The sequence below is a fragment of the Ranitomeya variabilis genome, chromosome 5 (genome assembly GCF_051348905.1).
Source record: "Ranitomeya variabilis isolate aRanVar5 chromosome 5, aRanVar5.hap1, whole genome shotgun sequence".
Classification (NCBI taxonomy): domain Eukaryota; kingdom Metazoa; phylum Chordata; class Amphibia; order Anura; family Dendrobatidae; genus Ranitomeya; species Ranitomeya variabilis.
Genome location: NC_135236.1, coordinates 252014435 through 252031677, shown reverse-complemented (window position 1 = coordinate 252031677; position 17243 = coordinate 252014435). Strand labels below are relative to the sequence as shown.

Sequence of the window (17243 nt, the reverse complement as noted above, 5' to 3'; positions counted from 1 at the left end):
TAACGCCCACCTCTGCCCCTATTTAACGCTATTTTTATCCCATCTTCCAAAAACGTGGTGACAGGTTCCCTTTAACTATAAAAGCTCTTGTAACAGGATCACAGTGATTTAGTGCATGAGAACTTCTCCGCCACAGCTCTTGTTATCCAGAACCAGCCTTCGCCTGGCACTGCCCTGGACACGTGTCTATTTATGGGTTAATTTCAATGGTGGCTATTGGCGCAGTGGATCTGTCTTGATGAGCCTCACCGCTCTATGAAGCACTATGGTGGACTAGTGGCACTTGTGAAGGTCTGTTTGCCTAAATGCAAAGCGTCTACTACAAAACAAGGTGAAGGGCTGTGTCTCTTTTAATTCTGGGTACAGTAGCTTAACTGAAGGGTAATATTGTGTGGCTGTATTTAGAGTTTGGAAACAAAGAATCTAATATGAACGAAGTCTCTCCTGTTTTACATCTGCTGCAATCATAAATAGACAATTTAGTATGTATGTATGTATATATAAAGTAATTCTAAAAACCAAAATATACACTTTACAATTTGCCAGTCAGGAAACTTCTTGGTGTTACTTTCAGGTACAGTATGTGTTATATCCCCTTCCCACATGTCACATGTGAGTCATCCACTGGGCAAACCTGTTATAACATGCAGGGAGTGGCTGCACTTGCTCTTCATTTTCAAGGCTTACTGACCCTTGCACACCTCCCCCCTCTTTCAGTGTATCTGTGCAGTAATTTCCATTAGGAAATAGTTTGCACTTTCTGTCATAAGTATTATGTATGAGGACAAAAATCTCATCTCTTAGAAGCAGGAGTGCAGTAATGGCATTTTGTAGAATTACAGCTGTTACTGAATATATACTGATGTGTTTCACATCATAATTTGTATACAGATTTAGGGCTATTTAAAGAGAACTTGTCACTCAATAAATGTAGCTAAATACATTGTGGAAAGCCCCTAGTTCACCTGATTCTGGCGCTCTTTTCCATTATGCACTGCATTGCTCCATTGCAGAGATATTCCCATTTGTTCCTTCTGGGGCACACTATGAAATCTCTTCTTGCAACCCAACTGGGCGTTTCTTCAGTCTTCTCTGGAGGCGTGCTCTTTTACCCCTCCCTTCCAGACACTGACAATTACAGTTCGGCAGCATCTAGATCAGCTGTGAGCTGTGATTAGCATCATTTAGGATGGAGGAGTGAAATAACACAACCCCAGTGAAGACACTCAGTTGGACTACAAATCATAAATATTTCATATACTGTTCTACAGAAGATATAAATGTGGATATCTGTACAATAGTGACGCAGCACAAAGCGGGAAAGATAGATGGCTGTGGAATCGGTGACTTGAAAGAATTTATACAAGGTACTTTAACTTTTTTTTCAGCAAATGACAGGTCTGGTCTAAGTAAACCCTCATGTTGCACCTTTCAGTGCTGACCTATAAAAAGTGGGAACATTCAGTGCTGAGCTCTGGGCGCAATGATCCAAATGTGCCACAAAGTCCTTATGTAACACTTGCATATTCCCAGAAAGAAACAAAATTCTGCCATGAATGGCCTTGCATAAGAATGCCAGGTACATGACTGAATCCCATTGGATATGAATCCCATTCGATGTCCTAAAAGGTCCACGTAGCGGATCGGGCCATTAGGTACATTTCTTAGAATCTGAAAGCTCACAGTCTAGTAACCCATTTTGGGGCGTTTCAATAATCCTCTGAAGAGCCTGATTAAAATTGCTTTTATTTTCTGCTTATTTTTCTCACAAAGCTTCTGTTTTTACACTTCTCTTAGGTCTGTGAGGTTTAATATAATTAAGTATTTAGAACTTTTTCACATTTTTTTTTTTTCTTGCATAGCAAAGTACAATGGAAACCTAATAAGTCTATGTATTCTAAGCCTCAGTGTATACCATACAATAGAAATATTTATGCTATGTATGCTAAGTTGTCATCATACGTACAAGAGCATACATGTGTGGAGAGTTGCTTGTGTTATGATCGGATATTGTTGGTTATCCTTTTATGGTCCGTTTACCAGGAAAAGTGAGCATATGCTGATTATATGGCCACTGTAAAAAAGGTCACAATAAATCTGGCCCTTTTTTGTGGCTAGAGGCCATGGCAGCCTATTATCTGGTGTTGATCTTTCTGTATGTGTCAACCAATACAGGTTTGAATCCTATAGGTTCGCCATTTATTCACATAGTAAAGGGAGTTGTAATGTACAGTGAAGGAAATATTTGATCCCTTGCTGATTTTGTAAGTTTGTCCACTGACAAAGACATGAATAGTCTATCGTTTTATGGGTAGGTTAATTTTAACATTGAGAGATAGAATGTCAAAAATAAAATCCAGAAAATCACATTGTGTAAATTTATATAAATTTATTTACATTTTGCAGTGAGAAATAAGTATTTGATCCCCCTACCAACCATTAAGAGTTCTGGCTCCTACAGACCATTAGACGCTCCGAATCATCTCGTTACCTGTAGAGATGAGCGACTTTTACTTTTTTAGGATCGAGTCGGGTTTCACGAAACCCGACTTTGCTGAAAGTCGGCGACTTATGAAATTGACCGATCCATTTCGCTCAACCCTAGTTACCTGCATTAAAGACCGCGGTCTTACATAATCATCTTTATAATAGATTCCTGTCCACAGACTCAATCAGTCAGAATCTAACCTCGACAACATGGGCAAGACCAAAGAGCTTTATAAGGATGTCAGGGACAAGATCAAAGATCTGCAGAAAGCTGGAATGGGCTACAAAATCATAAGTAAGATTTTGGGTGAGAAGGAGACAACTGTTGATGCAATAGTAAGAAAATGGATGAAATGCAAAATGACTGTCAATCGACATTGATCTGGGGCACCATGGAAAATCTCACCTCCTGGGGTATCTTTGATCATGAGGAAGGTGAGAACTTGTTTATGATCTCAAGGCAGCTGGGACCACAGTCACCAAGAAAACTATTGCTAACGCATTACGCCATAAAGGTTTAAAATCCTGCAGTGCCCGCAAGGTCCCCCCTGCTCAAGAAGGTACATGTGCAGGCCCATCTGAAATTAGGCCAATGAACACCTGGATGATTCTGTGAGTGATTGGGAGAAGGTGCTGTGGTCAGATGACACAAAAATGGAGGTATTTGGCATTAACTCAACTCGCCGTGTTTGGAGGAAGAGAAATGCTATTCTTCCAACAGGTATGTTCATCCACCCAGCTCTCCTGCTGTCTATGAAGTGCACACAGTACATCACCCAGCTTTTCACATAGACTTCCCTCTGCTTGCTTTCACATGGTATGCCTTTCAGCTAACCCCAGCTTACCCTGTGATATTTATGACCTTGTTTACTCAGGCTTGATTGTATGCATCTGGTCCACTCTTAATTCTCTGACCAAGATGAGCAGAGACCACTCCTCTCTGCTTCACACCTGAACGCACTTAGTTTTCCATATATTGCATACCAAAAGTCTGCATGACTTTAGTCTGCAGTGTGATCCCTACAAGTGTGTCCTAAAAGTGTGGATTACATTAGAACTAAAACCTGAATTGAACCTGAAGGGAACTGAAGGTAACTGGCCAGTCACAAACAATGTTTCTGTTTCTTTTCACTTTCACCCCATATAATCTTTCACTTTCTGCTACCTCCCACAATCCCCACACCAAATAAGGAACTGTTCATCTCCTCTTCAATCCTCCCCATCCACCTCACCTCCTCAGAACTGTTCCTTAACATACAGTCCTCTGTCTCAAAGCACAGGCAGCCCCCTCATGCCCTCTCCTGCTCCCACCTGCTAACACTATCTCTGCTCCTTCTCACTGCTGGTGATATCTCTTCAAATCCTGGTCCTCCTCACCATATTCTCAGTCATTCCTACCTCCCATCCACGCTCCATCACAAACTTCCGTAACCTCCCTAACCTTATACCCATTTGCCCAGCCCCCGCTTCCCCTGTCCCACTAACAGGAGCTCTGTGGAACGCTCGCTCTGTCTGCAACAAGCTTTCCTACATCCATGATCTTTTTGTTACTACCAAACTTTCCTTCCTCGCCATCACCGAAACCTGGCTCACCCCTTCTGACACAGCCTCCCCTGCTGCATTCTCTTACGGTGGCTTCCACCTTTCTCACACACCCCGCTCCAGCAGCAAGCATGGCGGAGGAGTTGGTTTTCTCCTGTCAGATAACTGCTCCTTCACCCCAATCCCACTGCCACCCTCTGTTACCCTCCCTTCCTTTGAGGTGCACTCTGTGCGCATCTACTCCCCCTCCAACCTCCAACTGGCTGCCATTTACTGCCCCCCAGGGCCAGCCACCACCTTCTTTGACCACTTCACCACCTGGCTACTTCATTTCCTTTCTGCGGACATCCCCACTATCATCATGGGCGATTTCAACATCCCCATTGACACTTCCCTCTCAGCTGCCACTAAACTTCTATCTCTCACTTCCTCCTTCGGCCTCACTCAATAGTCTTCTGCAGCCACTCACAAAGATGGTCACACACTGGACCTCATCTTCACCCGCCTCTGCTCCCTATCTAACCTCTCTAACTCACCTCTTCCACTCTCTGACCACAACCTTCTCACATTCTCATCTTTCTCCACTCCATGTCTACAATCCCCACCCCACAAACTTTCACACCCTCGCAGAAATCTTAAACATCTTGACCTACATTCATTCTCTGAATCCCTCCTCCCTCTCACAGACATAAGTTCCATACACAATGCGGATGACGCTGCCGCTCTATATAACACCACAATAGCTGTAGCTTTGGAATCTGCTGCCCCACTTACACATACCAAAGCTCGCAAAATCAACAGACAGCCGTGGCACACCAGCCTGACCAAAGAACTGAGGCGAGCTTCCAGGGCTGCTGAGCGCAGATGGAAAAGATCCCACTCCAACGAGCACTTCATCACATTCAAACAGTCCCTCACTAGGGTTGAGCGAAACGGGTCGTGCATTTTCATAAGTCGCCGACTTTTGGCAAAGTCGGCGTCTCATGAAACCCGACCCGATCCCTGTGCGTGGTCGGCCATGCGGTACGCGATCTTGGCACTAAAGTCGCGTTTCGTATGACGCGTTTAGCGCCATTTTTTCAGCCAATGAATGAGCGTGGGCAGAGTGATGACATAGGTCTTAGGGGAGTGAACGCCTATCGTCATGTTATCGCTTGTGCGCAGTAGGGATTTGGAATGTGCAATACGAAATTTTCTGTGCTGGGATGGAGGAGAGAGAGAGAGAGAGAGAGAGCGAGATTCCTTCATTGGGTTTCGTGTTTCGGCCGAAACCCGACTTTTCACGGTGGTCGGCCGATTTCACTCGACTTTTAAGACAGTCGGGTTTCACAAAACCCGACTCGACCCTAAAAAAATAAAGGTCGCTCAACCCTATCCCTCACTACTTTCAAGACCACACTCGCCACAGCTAAACAAACCTACTTCTCATCTCTCATATCCTTCCTGTCTCAAAACCCTAAACAGTTATTCAACACCTTCAATTCTCTCCTCCGTCCCCCAGCACCTCCTCCCTCCCCACTTATCTCCGCTGAAGCCTCATTTTTCAAGCAGAAGATTGATAGCATCAGAGACAGTTTTGGTCAACAACCCCCAGAGCCCTTCCTCCCGACTTCCCAGCCCTCCACCTCCAAAACCAACTTCTCCACCATTACAGAAGATCAACTCTCCACTCTACTCTCAAGATCGCATCTCACCACCTGTGCACTTGACCCGCTCCTATCCCACCTCATCCCAAACCTCACCACAGTCTTCATCCCAACCCTAACCCATCTCTTCAACCTATCACTAACAACTGTTTTCCCCTCAAGCTTTAAACATGCCTCCATCACACCTATCCTCAAAAAGCCCTCTCTTGACCCATCCTCTGTATCTAGCTATCGCCCTATATCACTTCTCCCTTATGCCTCCAAACTACTGGAACAACACGTTTACCTTGAACTGTCCTACCATCTCTCTTCTGGCTCCCTCTTTGACCGCTTACAATCTGGCTTCCGGTCACACCATTCCACTGAAACTGCCCTAACTAAGGTCACCAACGACCTCTTAACCGCCAAGAGCAAGCGACACTACTCTGTCCCCCTCCTCCTCGACCTGTCGGCTGCCTTTGACACAGTGGACCATTCCCTATTATTACAGACCCTCTCATCCCTTGGCATCACAGACTTGGCCCTATCCTGGATCTCATCATACCTAACAGACCGGACATTCAGCGTCTCCCACTCACACCCCACCTCCTCACCTCGCCCCCTATCTGTCGGAGTCCCACAAGGTTCAGTCCTTGGGCCCCTGCTCTTCTCCATTTACACCTTTGGCCTGGGACAGCTCATAGAATCTCATGGCTTTCAGTATCACCTCTATGCTGATGACACACAGATCTACATCTCTGGACCAGATATCGCCTCCCTACTAACCAGAATCCCTCAATGTCTGTCCACTATTTCATCCTTCTTCTCCGCTAGATTTCTCAAACTTAACATGGACAAAACAGAATTCATCATCTTTCCCCCATCTCACGCGACCCCCCCCCCAACGAACCTAACCATTACAGTAAATGGCTGCCCACTCTCCCCAGTCCCACAAGCTCGCTGCCTCGGGGTAATCCTCGACGCTGATCTCTCCTTCAAGCCACATATCCAAGCCCTTTCCACTTCCTGCCGACTTCAACTCAAATATTTCACGAACCGTTCATTCCTCAACCAAGAATCTGCGAAAACCCTAGTCCATGCCCTCATCATCTCTCGCCTTGACTACTGCAACCTCCTGCTTTGTGGCCTCCCCTCGAACACTCTCGCACCCCTCCAATCTATTCTAAACTCTGCTGCCCGACTAATCCACCTGTCCCCCCGCTATTCCCCAGCCTCTCCCCTCTGTCAATCCCTTCACTTGCTCCCCATTGCCCAGAGACTCCAGTACAAAACCCTAACCATGACTTACAAAGCCAAAGACAACCTGTCTCCTCCATACATCTGTGACCTCGTCTCCCGGTACTTACCTACACGCAACCTCCGATCCTCACAAGATCTCCTTCTCTACTCCCCTCTTATCTCCCCTTCCCACAATCGTATACAAGATTTCTCTCGCGTATCACCCCTACTCTGGAACCCTCTACCACAACACATCAGACTCTCGCCTACCATCGAAACCTTCAAAAAGAACCTGAAGACCCACCTCTTCCGACAAGCCTACAACCTGCAGTAACCACCGATCGACCAAACCGCTGCATGACCAGCTCTATCCTCACCTACTGTATTCTCACCCATCCCTTGTAGATTGTGAGCCTTCGCGGGCAGGGTCCTCTCTCCTCCTGTACCAGTTATGACTTGTATTGTTTAAGATTATTGTACTTGTTTTTATTATGTATACCCCTCCTCACATGTAAAGCGCCATGGAATAAATGGCGCTATAACAATAAATAATAAGAATAAGACTAATGCTGCCTATGACCCAAAGAACACCGTCCCCACTGTTATGTTTTGGGGGTGTTTCTCTGCTAAGGGCACAGGGCTACTTCACCGCATCAATGGGAGAATGGATGGTGCCATGTACCGTAAAATCCTGAGTGACAACCTCCTTCCATCCGTGAGGACATTAAAAATGGGTCGTGGCTGGGTCTTCCAGCAAGACAGTGACCCAAAACATACAGCCAAGGAGACAAAGGAGTGGCTCAAAAAGAAGCACATTAAAGGGAACCTGTCACCACGTTTTTGGAAGATGGGATAAAAATAGCGTTAAATAGGGGCAGAGGTGGGCGTTACATTAGTGTGTGTGTTATGCGTTTATTACCCACCTAAGTTGCCGAAATAACTTTGCAAAGTCTCCGTTTTCGCCTGTCAATCAGGCTGGTCAGGTCACATGGGCGTGGTGTCTTCACCCAGATTTGGCGTAGTTTTCCGTTGGTGGCGTAGTGGTGTGCGCATGCCCAAAGTCCGGAATCCTCTTCCAGGGGATTTAAAATAGCGCGGTGTTCGTTATTGCATTGGTGATCGGTGGGCGCGGCCATCTTCCTTTGGCCGCGCGTGCGCAGAAGCGGCGCTCTGCTGGCCGCGGCTTCAGGAAAATGGCCGCGGGATGCCGCGCGTGCGCAGATGGATATCGCGGCGGCCATTTTCCTGAAGCCGCGGCCAGCAGAGCGCCGCTTCTGCGCACGCGCGGCCAAAGGAAGATGGCCGCGCCCACCGATCACCAATGCAATAACGAACACCGCGCTATTTTAAATCCCCTGGAAGAGGATTCCGGACTTTGGGCATGCGCACACCACTACGCCACCAACGGAAAACTACGCCAAATCTGGGGGAAGACAACGCCCATGCGACCTGACCAGCCTGATTGACAGGCGAAAACGGAGACTTTGCAAAGTTATTTCGGCAACTTAGGTGGGTAATAAACGCATAACACACACACTAATGTAACGCCCACCTCTGCCCCTATTTAACGCTATTTTTATCCCATCTTCCAAAAACGTGGTGACAGGTTCCCTTTAAGGTCATGGAGTGGCCTAGCCAGTGTCCAGACCTTAATCCCATAGAAAACTTATGGAGGGTGTTTAAGCTCCGAGTTGCCAAGCAACAGCCTCAAAATCTTAGTGATTTAGAGATGATCTGCAAAGAGGAGTGGACCAAAATTCCTCCTGACGTGCGCAAACCTCATCAACTACAAAAAACGTCTGACTGCTGTTCTTGCCAACAAGGGTTTTGCCACCAAGTATTGAGTCTTGTTTGCCAGAGGGATCAAATACTTATTTCTCACTGCAAAATTCAAATTTATATAATTTATACAATGTGATTTTTCTGGATTTTATTTTTGATATTCTATCTCTCAATGTTAAAATGAACCTACCCTTAAAATTATAGACTGTTCATGTCTTTGTCAGTGGGCAAACTTACCAAATCGGGAAGGGATCAAATACTTATTTCCTTCGATGTATTTCCACCATCATAGCAATATTTCAGGCTAGTTATTCCATTTCCTTACACACACATGACGTGTCAGTCATATGGAGCAGGTTGAGGAGAAGCCACCTGGTACATGCTTTCTGAAATGCAAGGACCTTGGCTGATTACACTGGTCAACAGCATTTTTGGTGCCAAAGATATTTCATCGAATTTAGGGTATTTTTGGGGTGCTGATTCTGAATATGTCATCAGTTTTGCCAGATTAGCTCAAGTTTTTGAGATTTTTGGTATCTTATTTATAGCACTTGTTGGTAAATGCGACGCATCATCTCATTAATTTCTTTGGATTAGTACTTGAACTGAGCAGTTCTCAATATAGTTTTGTGTTAATTAGTGTTCTAAAAGTTTGTTCATAGCTTGATTTTTGCACTAACTTTATGTTGTCTGTTTTCCAGTGAAAAGCATGAACTCATCAAGAAGAAGTTGTCTTAACGATCCAGACTCATTCTGTTACATTTGTGGTGAATACACACTACCAAAACATAGAAGAAACATAACAGACTTCGTAAAAAAAGTGTATTTTGCCTATTTTGGGGTTATGCTTGGGGACCAAGACAAGTTTTGGGCACCACACATAGTGTGCAAAGCATGTATCGAATTATTACGAAAATGGAGCAAAGGACAAAGAAAAAGCTTCAAATTTGGTGTTCCAATGGTGTGGAGAGAGCCAAAAAATCATCATGATGACTGTTATTTATGGTAAACACAGGTACAGGCACATCTTCACAATGAGGGACAGGCCTTCTTGCAGATTCCATGTTTCTCCCATTTTCGTTTCTTATGCTTATTGAATCCTTGCACTTGCACTGCACAGAAATAACAGTCATCATGATGATTTTTTGGCTCTCTCCACACCATTGGAACACCAAATTTGAAGCTTTTTCTTTGTCCTTTGCTCCATTTTCGTAATAATTCGATACATGCTTTGCACACTATGTGTGGTGCCCAAAACTTGTCTTGGTCCCCAAGCATAACCCCAAAATAGGCAAAATACACTTTTTTTACGAAGTCTGTTATGTTTCTTCTATGTTTTGGCAGTGTGTATTCACCACAAATGTAACAGAATGAGTCTGGATCGTTAAGACAACTTCTTCTTGATGAGTTCATGCTTTTCACTGGAAAACAGACAACAACATAAAGTTAGTGCAAAAATCAAGCTATGAACAAACTTTTAGAACACTAATTAACACAAAACTATATTGAGAACTGCTCAGTTCAAGTACTAATCCAAAGAAATTAATGAGATGATGCGTCGCATTTACCAACAAGTGCTATAAATAAGATACCAAAAATCTCAAAAACTTGAGCCAATCTGGCAAAACTGATAGCATATTCAGAATCAGCACCCCAAAAATACCCCAAATTCATTAAAATATTTTGGACACCAGAAAAAAAATTTTTTTTTGTTGACCTGTGTTATTAAAGTATATTTTCTCTGAAACTTACATGGCTCCATTAACTCTGCCAGTGTCTGAGTCATACCGCCCGTGATTCGAGCATCATGATTCTCCTGTTAGGTTCTTTCATCTCTTGCTGACTCATATATCAAGTGTGTGTTTTTATTTTTGTTATTTCTTTACAACATATTTTACATATTATTTTTCTAGGATCCTGCAGTCACACAAATCACCAGCGGTGGCCATGGAAACTTGGAAGAATTCAACCCTTTCTCTGAGAATTCCCGTTTGGTGGGTAATGTTGTTCTAATCTCCACGTTCACATGGTACAAGGCATTGGATTGCCTTATTCTCTGCAGTCACGTTATTATTTTCATGTGATCTCTTCACATTAGCTGTAATTCTCTGTATTATTTGTATGTGGGGCTCATTTGTCACATGTCACATTTTTGGTGAGTGTATATGAATGGCACCCATCTGAATGATATACATTTATGAATACACCCATTGGAATGTATGAAATATTGGATGACGTGCTCACCTCTGCTGAGTCTTTTGTTTCTTCCTGCAACCAACTGGTTGGTATTTCTGACTATTAATTTTCCTTTTTAAATGTACACATATGTATATTGCTTGCTTACTTACAGACAACAAATCAGAAAACTGTGCCGGTTCAACCCGTGATGCCTTCGCAGCCTGCTGTTCTACAGCCATCGATAGAGCCGTCTCCGCAGGTATATTTTTGGGTTGTGTAGCTCACATCTGGGTTTAGTGCAGAGTTCTGGGTATTGCTCTTTACAGCCAGCACTTTTGTGTACAGAGACCGAAGAATGGTCACTACCCCACTGGTCATACCGTATAGTATGATGTAGCCCCTCAGAATATAATGTAGTCCCCTGAGAATAATGCAGTCCCCCCCACAGAATATAATGTAGCTCCCTCATAAAGTATAATGCAGCCCCCCTCATAGGGTATAATGCAGCCCCTCTCCACCTCCAATCATTGTTCTCCCCCTCCACCCCCATCTTTGCCCTTTCCACCACCTCCATCATTGCCTTCTCTCCCACAACCCCCATCATTGTCTTTTCTACCACTACCATCATTATCCTTTCCACCACAACCATCATTGCTTTCTCCCCCACCACCCCCATCATTGCCTCCCCCCACCACCATCAATGTCCTTTCCACCACCTCCATCATTGCCTCCTTCCCCACCACCCCCATTGTCCTTCCCCACCACCCCATCATTGCCAATCCCCAATACACACACACAAACACCACTCACACACCAAGCACTGCACCACATACACACACCGCACGTCTTGCAGGACATCCCGGCAGCCTCTTCCTCGCCGGCAGCTTTCTGTCTGAAACAGCAGTGCGCTAAATGATGTCATCCAGCTGCGCTGTCTCAGACAGGAAGCAGGATGCCAGGATGTGCTGCAAGACGTGCGTGTGTGTATGTGGTGCGGTGCTTTGTGTGAGAGTGGTGGTGGGGCTTTACGTGCTGGCAGTGTTAGCTGCAGGCTGCGGCTAACGCTGCCCGCTATTAAAGTGAAATAGTATTCACTCGTCTCCACGCCCATGGGGGTGTGGAGAAGCATGAATATTAATTTCTCTTTAGCAGCAGGGGCAGGCGTGGCTTCCTGTCACCCGCTGCTGCTCCACTGGCACAACTCGGGCCCCCTTGACTCAGGGGCCCCATAGCCACTGGCTGGGGACCCCTAGAGCAGTGAGGGCCTTAGGCATCTGCTGGCCAGTATGCCAGCAGGTGTCAGTGCCTGGGCCCACCGGAGAATCCTCCAGTTCTCCAGTGGGCCAGTACGACCCTGCAGATATCATTGCTCCGCTCATCACTCCGGAGATTCTGGAAGGTAAGCGCTTCCCCTGGCTCGCAGCCAGAGATTACTGACCTGACCGATTGATCGGAGTCTTGCGAATCGATCTGCCCATCTATACTCCATGGCATCTGTTTACGAGCTCAGTAAAGACTCTAAGTCAAAATGTCGTTGTTTTTAATGTTTATTGTAATAAAGATGATCTGTTGAATCCACTTTTGCATTGCAGTGCTGCGGTTCCTTTCTAATCATTCGTCTTGACCAAGGCTGGTGGGGCTTGGGCATTGTACTTGAGAGCAATATTCCATTGAGTAGATCAATCATAAGTGTTGCTGTGTTTCTCCCAACCCCCCTCCCCCTCCCTTTTTTTTTTTTTTTTCATCCGCTTATTAGAGGGAGAAACTAAATGACAGTGGATTTGTGTAAATGGAGGAGACCATCATTATGTATGAATATCTAAACTAGTTAGGAATTGGAAATGGCATAGGCAAATACAGAGAGTCCATACATAGTCACATAAATTTAGATGCACGCACAAATGACAACTGTTAAAGATGCCACAGTTTCTCCATAGGAGGAGAAAATTGATTAGCTATTCTGTTATTTGTAGCTGGGCCGAGCCCTCGGCATGCGGGGTTAGTATTGCAGGGCGTTGCGCCATATAATTTTGCCTCCTTTTGCAGCCTGGGGGCCGTACATTCGGCTTATAAGGTCCACATGCACACACCCCAGCTTGCCACTTAGCAGCCCCACATAAACTGTTAGTTTTTTCACTATTTGATCCTCATGGTGACATACTGCCTGCGGTAGGCAGAGAAATGGCTGCCTGATATCTGCATATCAGACCTTATGTCGCTCCTTTCTCTCCTCACTACAGGCGGTAGCAGCGACAGCACAAGCCAGCCTTCTCCAGCAGCAAGAGGAGCTGGATAGGAAAGCAGCCGAGATTGAGAGGAAAGAGAAAGAAATGACGAATGTAAATATTAACTGTAAGTATGCTGAGGTGTAATACAGTAGTCCCCGCTCGGTATCCTGCTTCTGCTCTTAAGAAATAATACTGCAATTCTTTGATGGAAATGCACTGCATTGTTGGCATAAGTTCACATGTTGCTGCTCTGGTGCAGATTTTCTGCATGGATTTGTGTGGCGAAAATAATCAGGATAAGGACCATGTTCCCACATTTATTAACGATGCCGTTTTTTATGCAGAAAATTTGCTGAGTTTAATAGTTCAAGCAAATTGGATGTGGTTTTGTGAAAATTCATGAACAATTTGGATTCCAAGATGCTATTGAATTGTATTTTCTTTAGTTTTTTCTTAATAGACTTATGGGGTTGCAAAACACGCACAAATAAATGAGATCAAATTGCTATTTATTACATTACAACTGACTAAAATCACAGCAGAAGCAAAGCAATGTTTTTGCACCTGTTAACATGGCCTAAAAAGGCGATCCGCTAGGTAGGTAAAATTTCAACAAATCTCCTCTACATGTTACTGAAAATTTCAGGTGGAAACTGACCTGAGGTTAAGCTTTTCAAATCTGCAGTGTCAATTCTTTGTGAAAATTTCATAGCATATTTCAAGGTCTACAAAAGAAAAGATGAAATCTGCAACAGAAGCTACAGAAAAATCTGCATTTAGCATGGCACTAAATAGGCAATGTGTGAATATAGCCTTAAAGGTGTTATGCAGGTTTGACATGAAAGTCTACAGTAACTCTGACTGCAGACGTGTGAATCCGTACAGTGCGCACACTGGGCGTTGTAAGAATTCTCTGGTGCCTGCTTCGGGAGTGGGCTGTTATGTGACCGCAAGTATGCAATATTATATTCCCAGTCACATTCTGACTAGACTTGGGAGGCCTTGCTCAGTACAAATGAATTGAGCGAGGCTGTGCACATCTAGTTGGAATGTGGCCGGGAATATGCATATCATATACTTGCAGTCATGTGACCATCCACATCATCAGAGTTCTGACTGTGTGCACAGGGAGGATTCACAAGTCTGCAGTCACACAAGTCCTTTAAAGCTCCCATACGTATTAGATAGTCGTTGGCTGAATAATATTTCAACCGATCATTCAGCTGTCGAAGATTTTGGCCCACCTTCCCATGTATGTACAGGAGCACTACTTCGGCTGCGTGCTCCTGTGTTCTCTATGAGAAAGACACCCACCGACTGCTATATATATATATATATATATATATATATATATATATTATATATATATAGCAAAAGTATTCGGCTCCCTGGAACTTTTCAACCTTTTCCCACATATCATGCTTCAAGCATAATGATACCAAATGTAAATTTTTGGTGAAGAATCAACAACAAGTGGAACACAATTGTGAAGTTGAACGAAATGTATTGGTTATTTTAAATTTTTGTGGAAATTCAAAAACTGAAAAATGGGGCGTGCAATATTATCCGGCCCCTTTACTTTCAGTGCAGCAAACTCACTCCAGAAGTTCATTGTGGATCTCTGAATGATCCAATGTTGTCCTAAATGCCTAATGATGATAAATATAATCCACCTGTGTGTAATCAAGTATCCTTATAAATGCACCTGCTCTGCAATAGTCTCAGGGTTCTGTTTGAAGCACAGAGAGCATCATGAAGACCAGGGAACACAACAGGCAGGTCCGTGATACTGTTGTGGAGAAGTTTAAAGCCGGATTTGGATACAAAATGATTTCCAAAACTTTAAACCTCCCAAGGAGCACTGTGCAAGCGATCATATTGAAATGGAAGGAGTATCCTACCACTGCAAATCTACCAAGACCCCGCCGTCCCTCTAAACTTTCATCTCAAACAAGGAGAAGACTGATCAGAGATGCAGCTAAGAGGCCCATGATCACTCTGGATGAACTGCAGAGATCTACAGCTGAGGTGGGACAGTCTGTCCATAGGACAACAATCAGTCGTACACTGCACAAATCCTTTATGGAAGAGTGGCAAGAAGAAAGCCATTTCTCAAAGATATCCATAAAAAGTGTTGTTTAAAGTTTGCAACAAGACACCTGGGAGACACACCAAACATGTGGAAGGTGCCCTGGTCAGATGTAACCAAAATCGAATTTTTTGGCAACAATGCCAAACAATATGTTTGGCGTTAAGGCAACACAGCTCATCACCCTGAGCACACCATCCCCACTGTCAAACATGGTGGTGGCAGCATCATGGTTTGGGCCTGCTTTTCTTCAGCAGTATTAAGTTAAAGGGGACGAATAATATTGCACGCCCCACTTTTCAGTTTTTGAATTTCCACAAAAATTTAAAATAACCAATACATTTCGTTCAACTTCACAATTGTGTTCCACTTGTTGATTCTTCACCAAAAATTTACATTTGGTATCTTTATGTTTGAAGTATGATATGTGGGAAAAGGTTGAAAAGTTCCAGGGAGCCGAATACTTTCGCAAGGCACTGTATAATATAATATAAATAAATAATATAATTATATATATTAATTTTTTTTATTATTGATGATAAAAACTGGTGTCACAGTTCCACAGTATTGCATTGTACACAAAAAATCTCTTATGGAGCTTAACCAGTGGCTCAGTTTCACAGGAGTACCAAGATGGCTTAATACAATTTCAGCAGGCCATCGGTTGCCATGTTGACCGATCTGTACCCCACAACTGCTTTGCAGGGGGCCAATGGGAGCTGGTGCATGTGCATCAACAACCACTCAGAAACTGACAGCGGAATATAAATGGTTGGCAGCAGCTATTGCAGTAGGCCGGCTACAGCTTTTAGACACGTGGCTGGCATTTACAGTGTGTGGTGGGAGCTAAGCTCCTGTGCCGCCTCCATATTCTTTTACCGCAGCACAAGACTTTTATGTACTTATGCCCTAAGGTGTTAACCAATATAAATCTGCATGACATACTTTCTCTCCTACAGTAAGACAGAACAATTGGCCTCCTCTTCCTCAAAAGTGTCCCATCAAACCATGCTTCTACCAAGACTTCTCAGCAGATATTCCAGCTGATTATCAGCGCACATGTAAAATGCTGTATTACCTGTGGATGTGTAAGTATCAATTTGTCAACCCTACACACGTTTATATCTGACCTACAGTGGGAAAATAAGTATTTGATGCACTGCTGAATTCGCAAGTTTTGTAATCTACAAAGAATGGAGAGGTCTGTAATTTTTATTGTAGATGCACTTCAACTGTGAGAGTCAGAATCTAAAAAAATCACATTGTATAAATTGCATTTTATTGCATGAAATAAGTATTTTATACAATAGAAAAACAGATCTTAAAGCGAACCTGTCACCCCCAAAATCGATGGTAAGGTAAGCTCACCGGCATCAGAGGCTTATCTACAGCATTCTGTAATGCTGTAGATAAGCCGCCGATGTTACCTGAAAGAGGAGAAAAAGACGTTAGATTATACCCACCCAGGGGCGGTCCCGCTCCGATGGGCGTCTCAGGTCCGCTCCGGCGCCTCCTATCTTCATTCCATGACGTCCTCTTCTGGTCTCCGCGCCGCGGCTTCGGCGCAGGCGTACTTTGTCTACCCTGTTGAGGGCAGAGCAAAGTACTGCAGCGCGCAGGCGCCGGTAAGGTCAGAGAGGCCCGGCGCCTGCGCACTGCAGTACTTTGCTCTGCCCTCACCAGGGCAGACAAAGTACGCCTACGCCGAAGCCGCGGCGCGGAGACCAGAAGAGGACGTCATGGAATGAAGATGGGAGGCGCCGGAGCAGACCTGAGACGCCCATTTGACCACGGACCACAGCGGGACCGCCCAGGTGAGTATATTATAACCTCTTTTTCTCCTTTCAGGTAACATCGGGGGCTTATCTACAGCATTACAGAATGCTGTAGATAAGCCCCTGATGCCGGTGAGCTTACCTCACCATCGATTTTGGGGGGTGACAGGTTCCCTTTAATATTGGTACAGAAACTTTTCTTTGCAATTAGAGGTCAGACGTTTCCTGTAGTTCTTGACCAAGTTTGCACACACTGCAGTAGGAATTTTGACCCACTTCTCCATACAGATCTTCGTCA

At 44.5% G+C, this 17243-nt stretch overlaps 1 protein-coding gene across 1 annotated transcript in view; it reads left to right on the top strand.

Moving 5' to 3' along the window:
* The window catches only part of SCAMP2 (secretory carrier membrane protein 2), a 49853-nt gene that overhangs the window by 19219 nt on the left and 13391 nt on the right, over nt 1-17243 (top strand). The window contains exons 2-5 of the mRNA XM_077264055.1: nt 10589-10669; nt 11026-11112; nt 13094-13205; nt 16130-16258. Coding sequence (XP_077120170.1) covers nt 10589-10669; nt 11026-11112; nt 13094-13205; nt 16130-16258 — 409 coding nt within the window. The remainder of the gene's footprint in view (nt 1-10588; nt 10670-11025; nt 11113-13093; nt 13206-16129; nt 16259-17243) is intronic.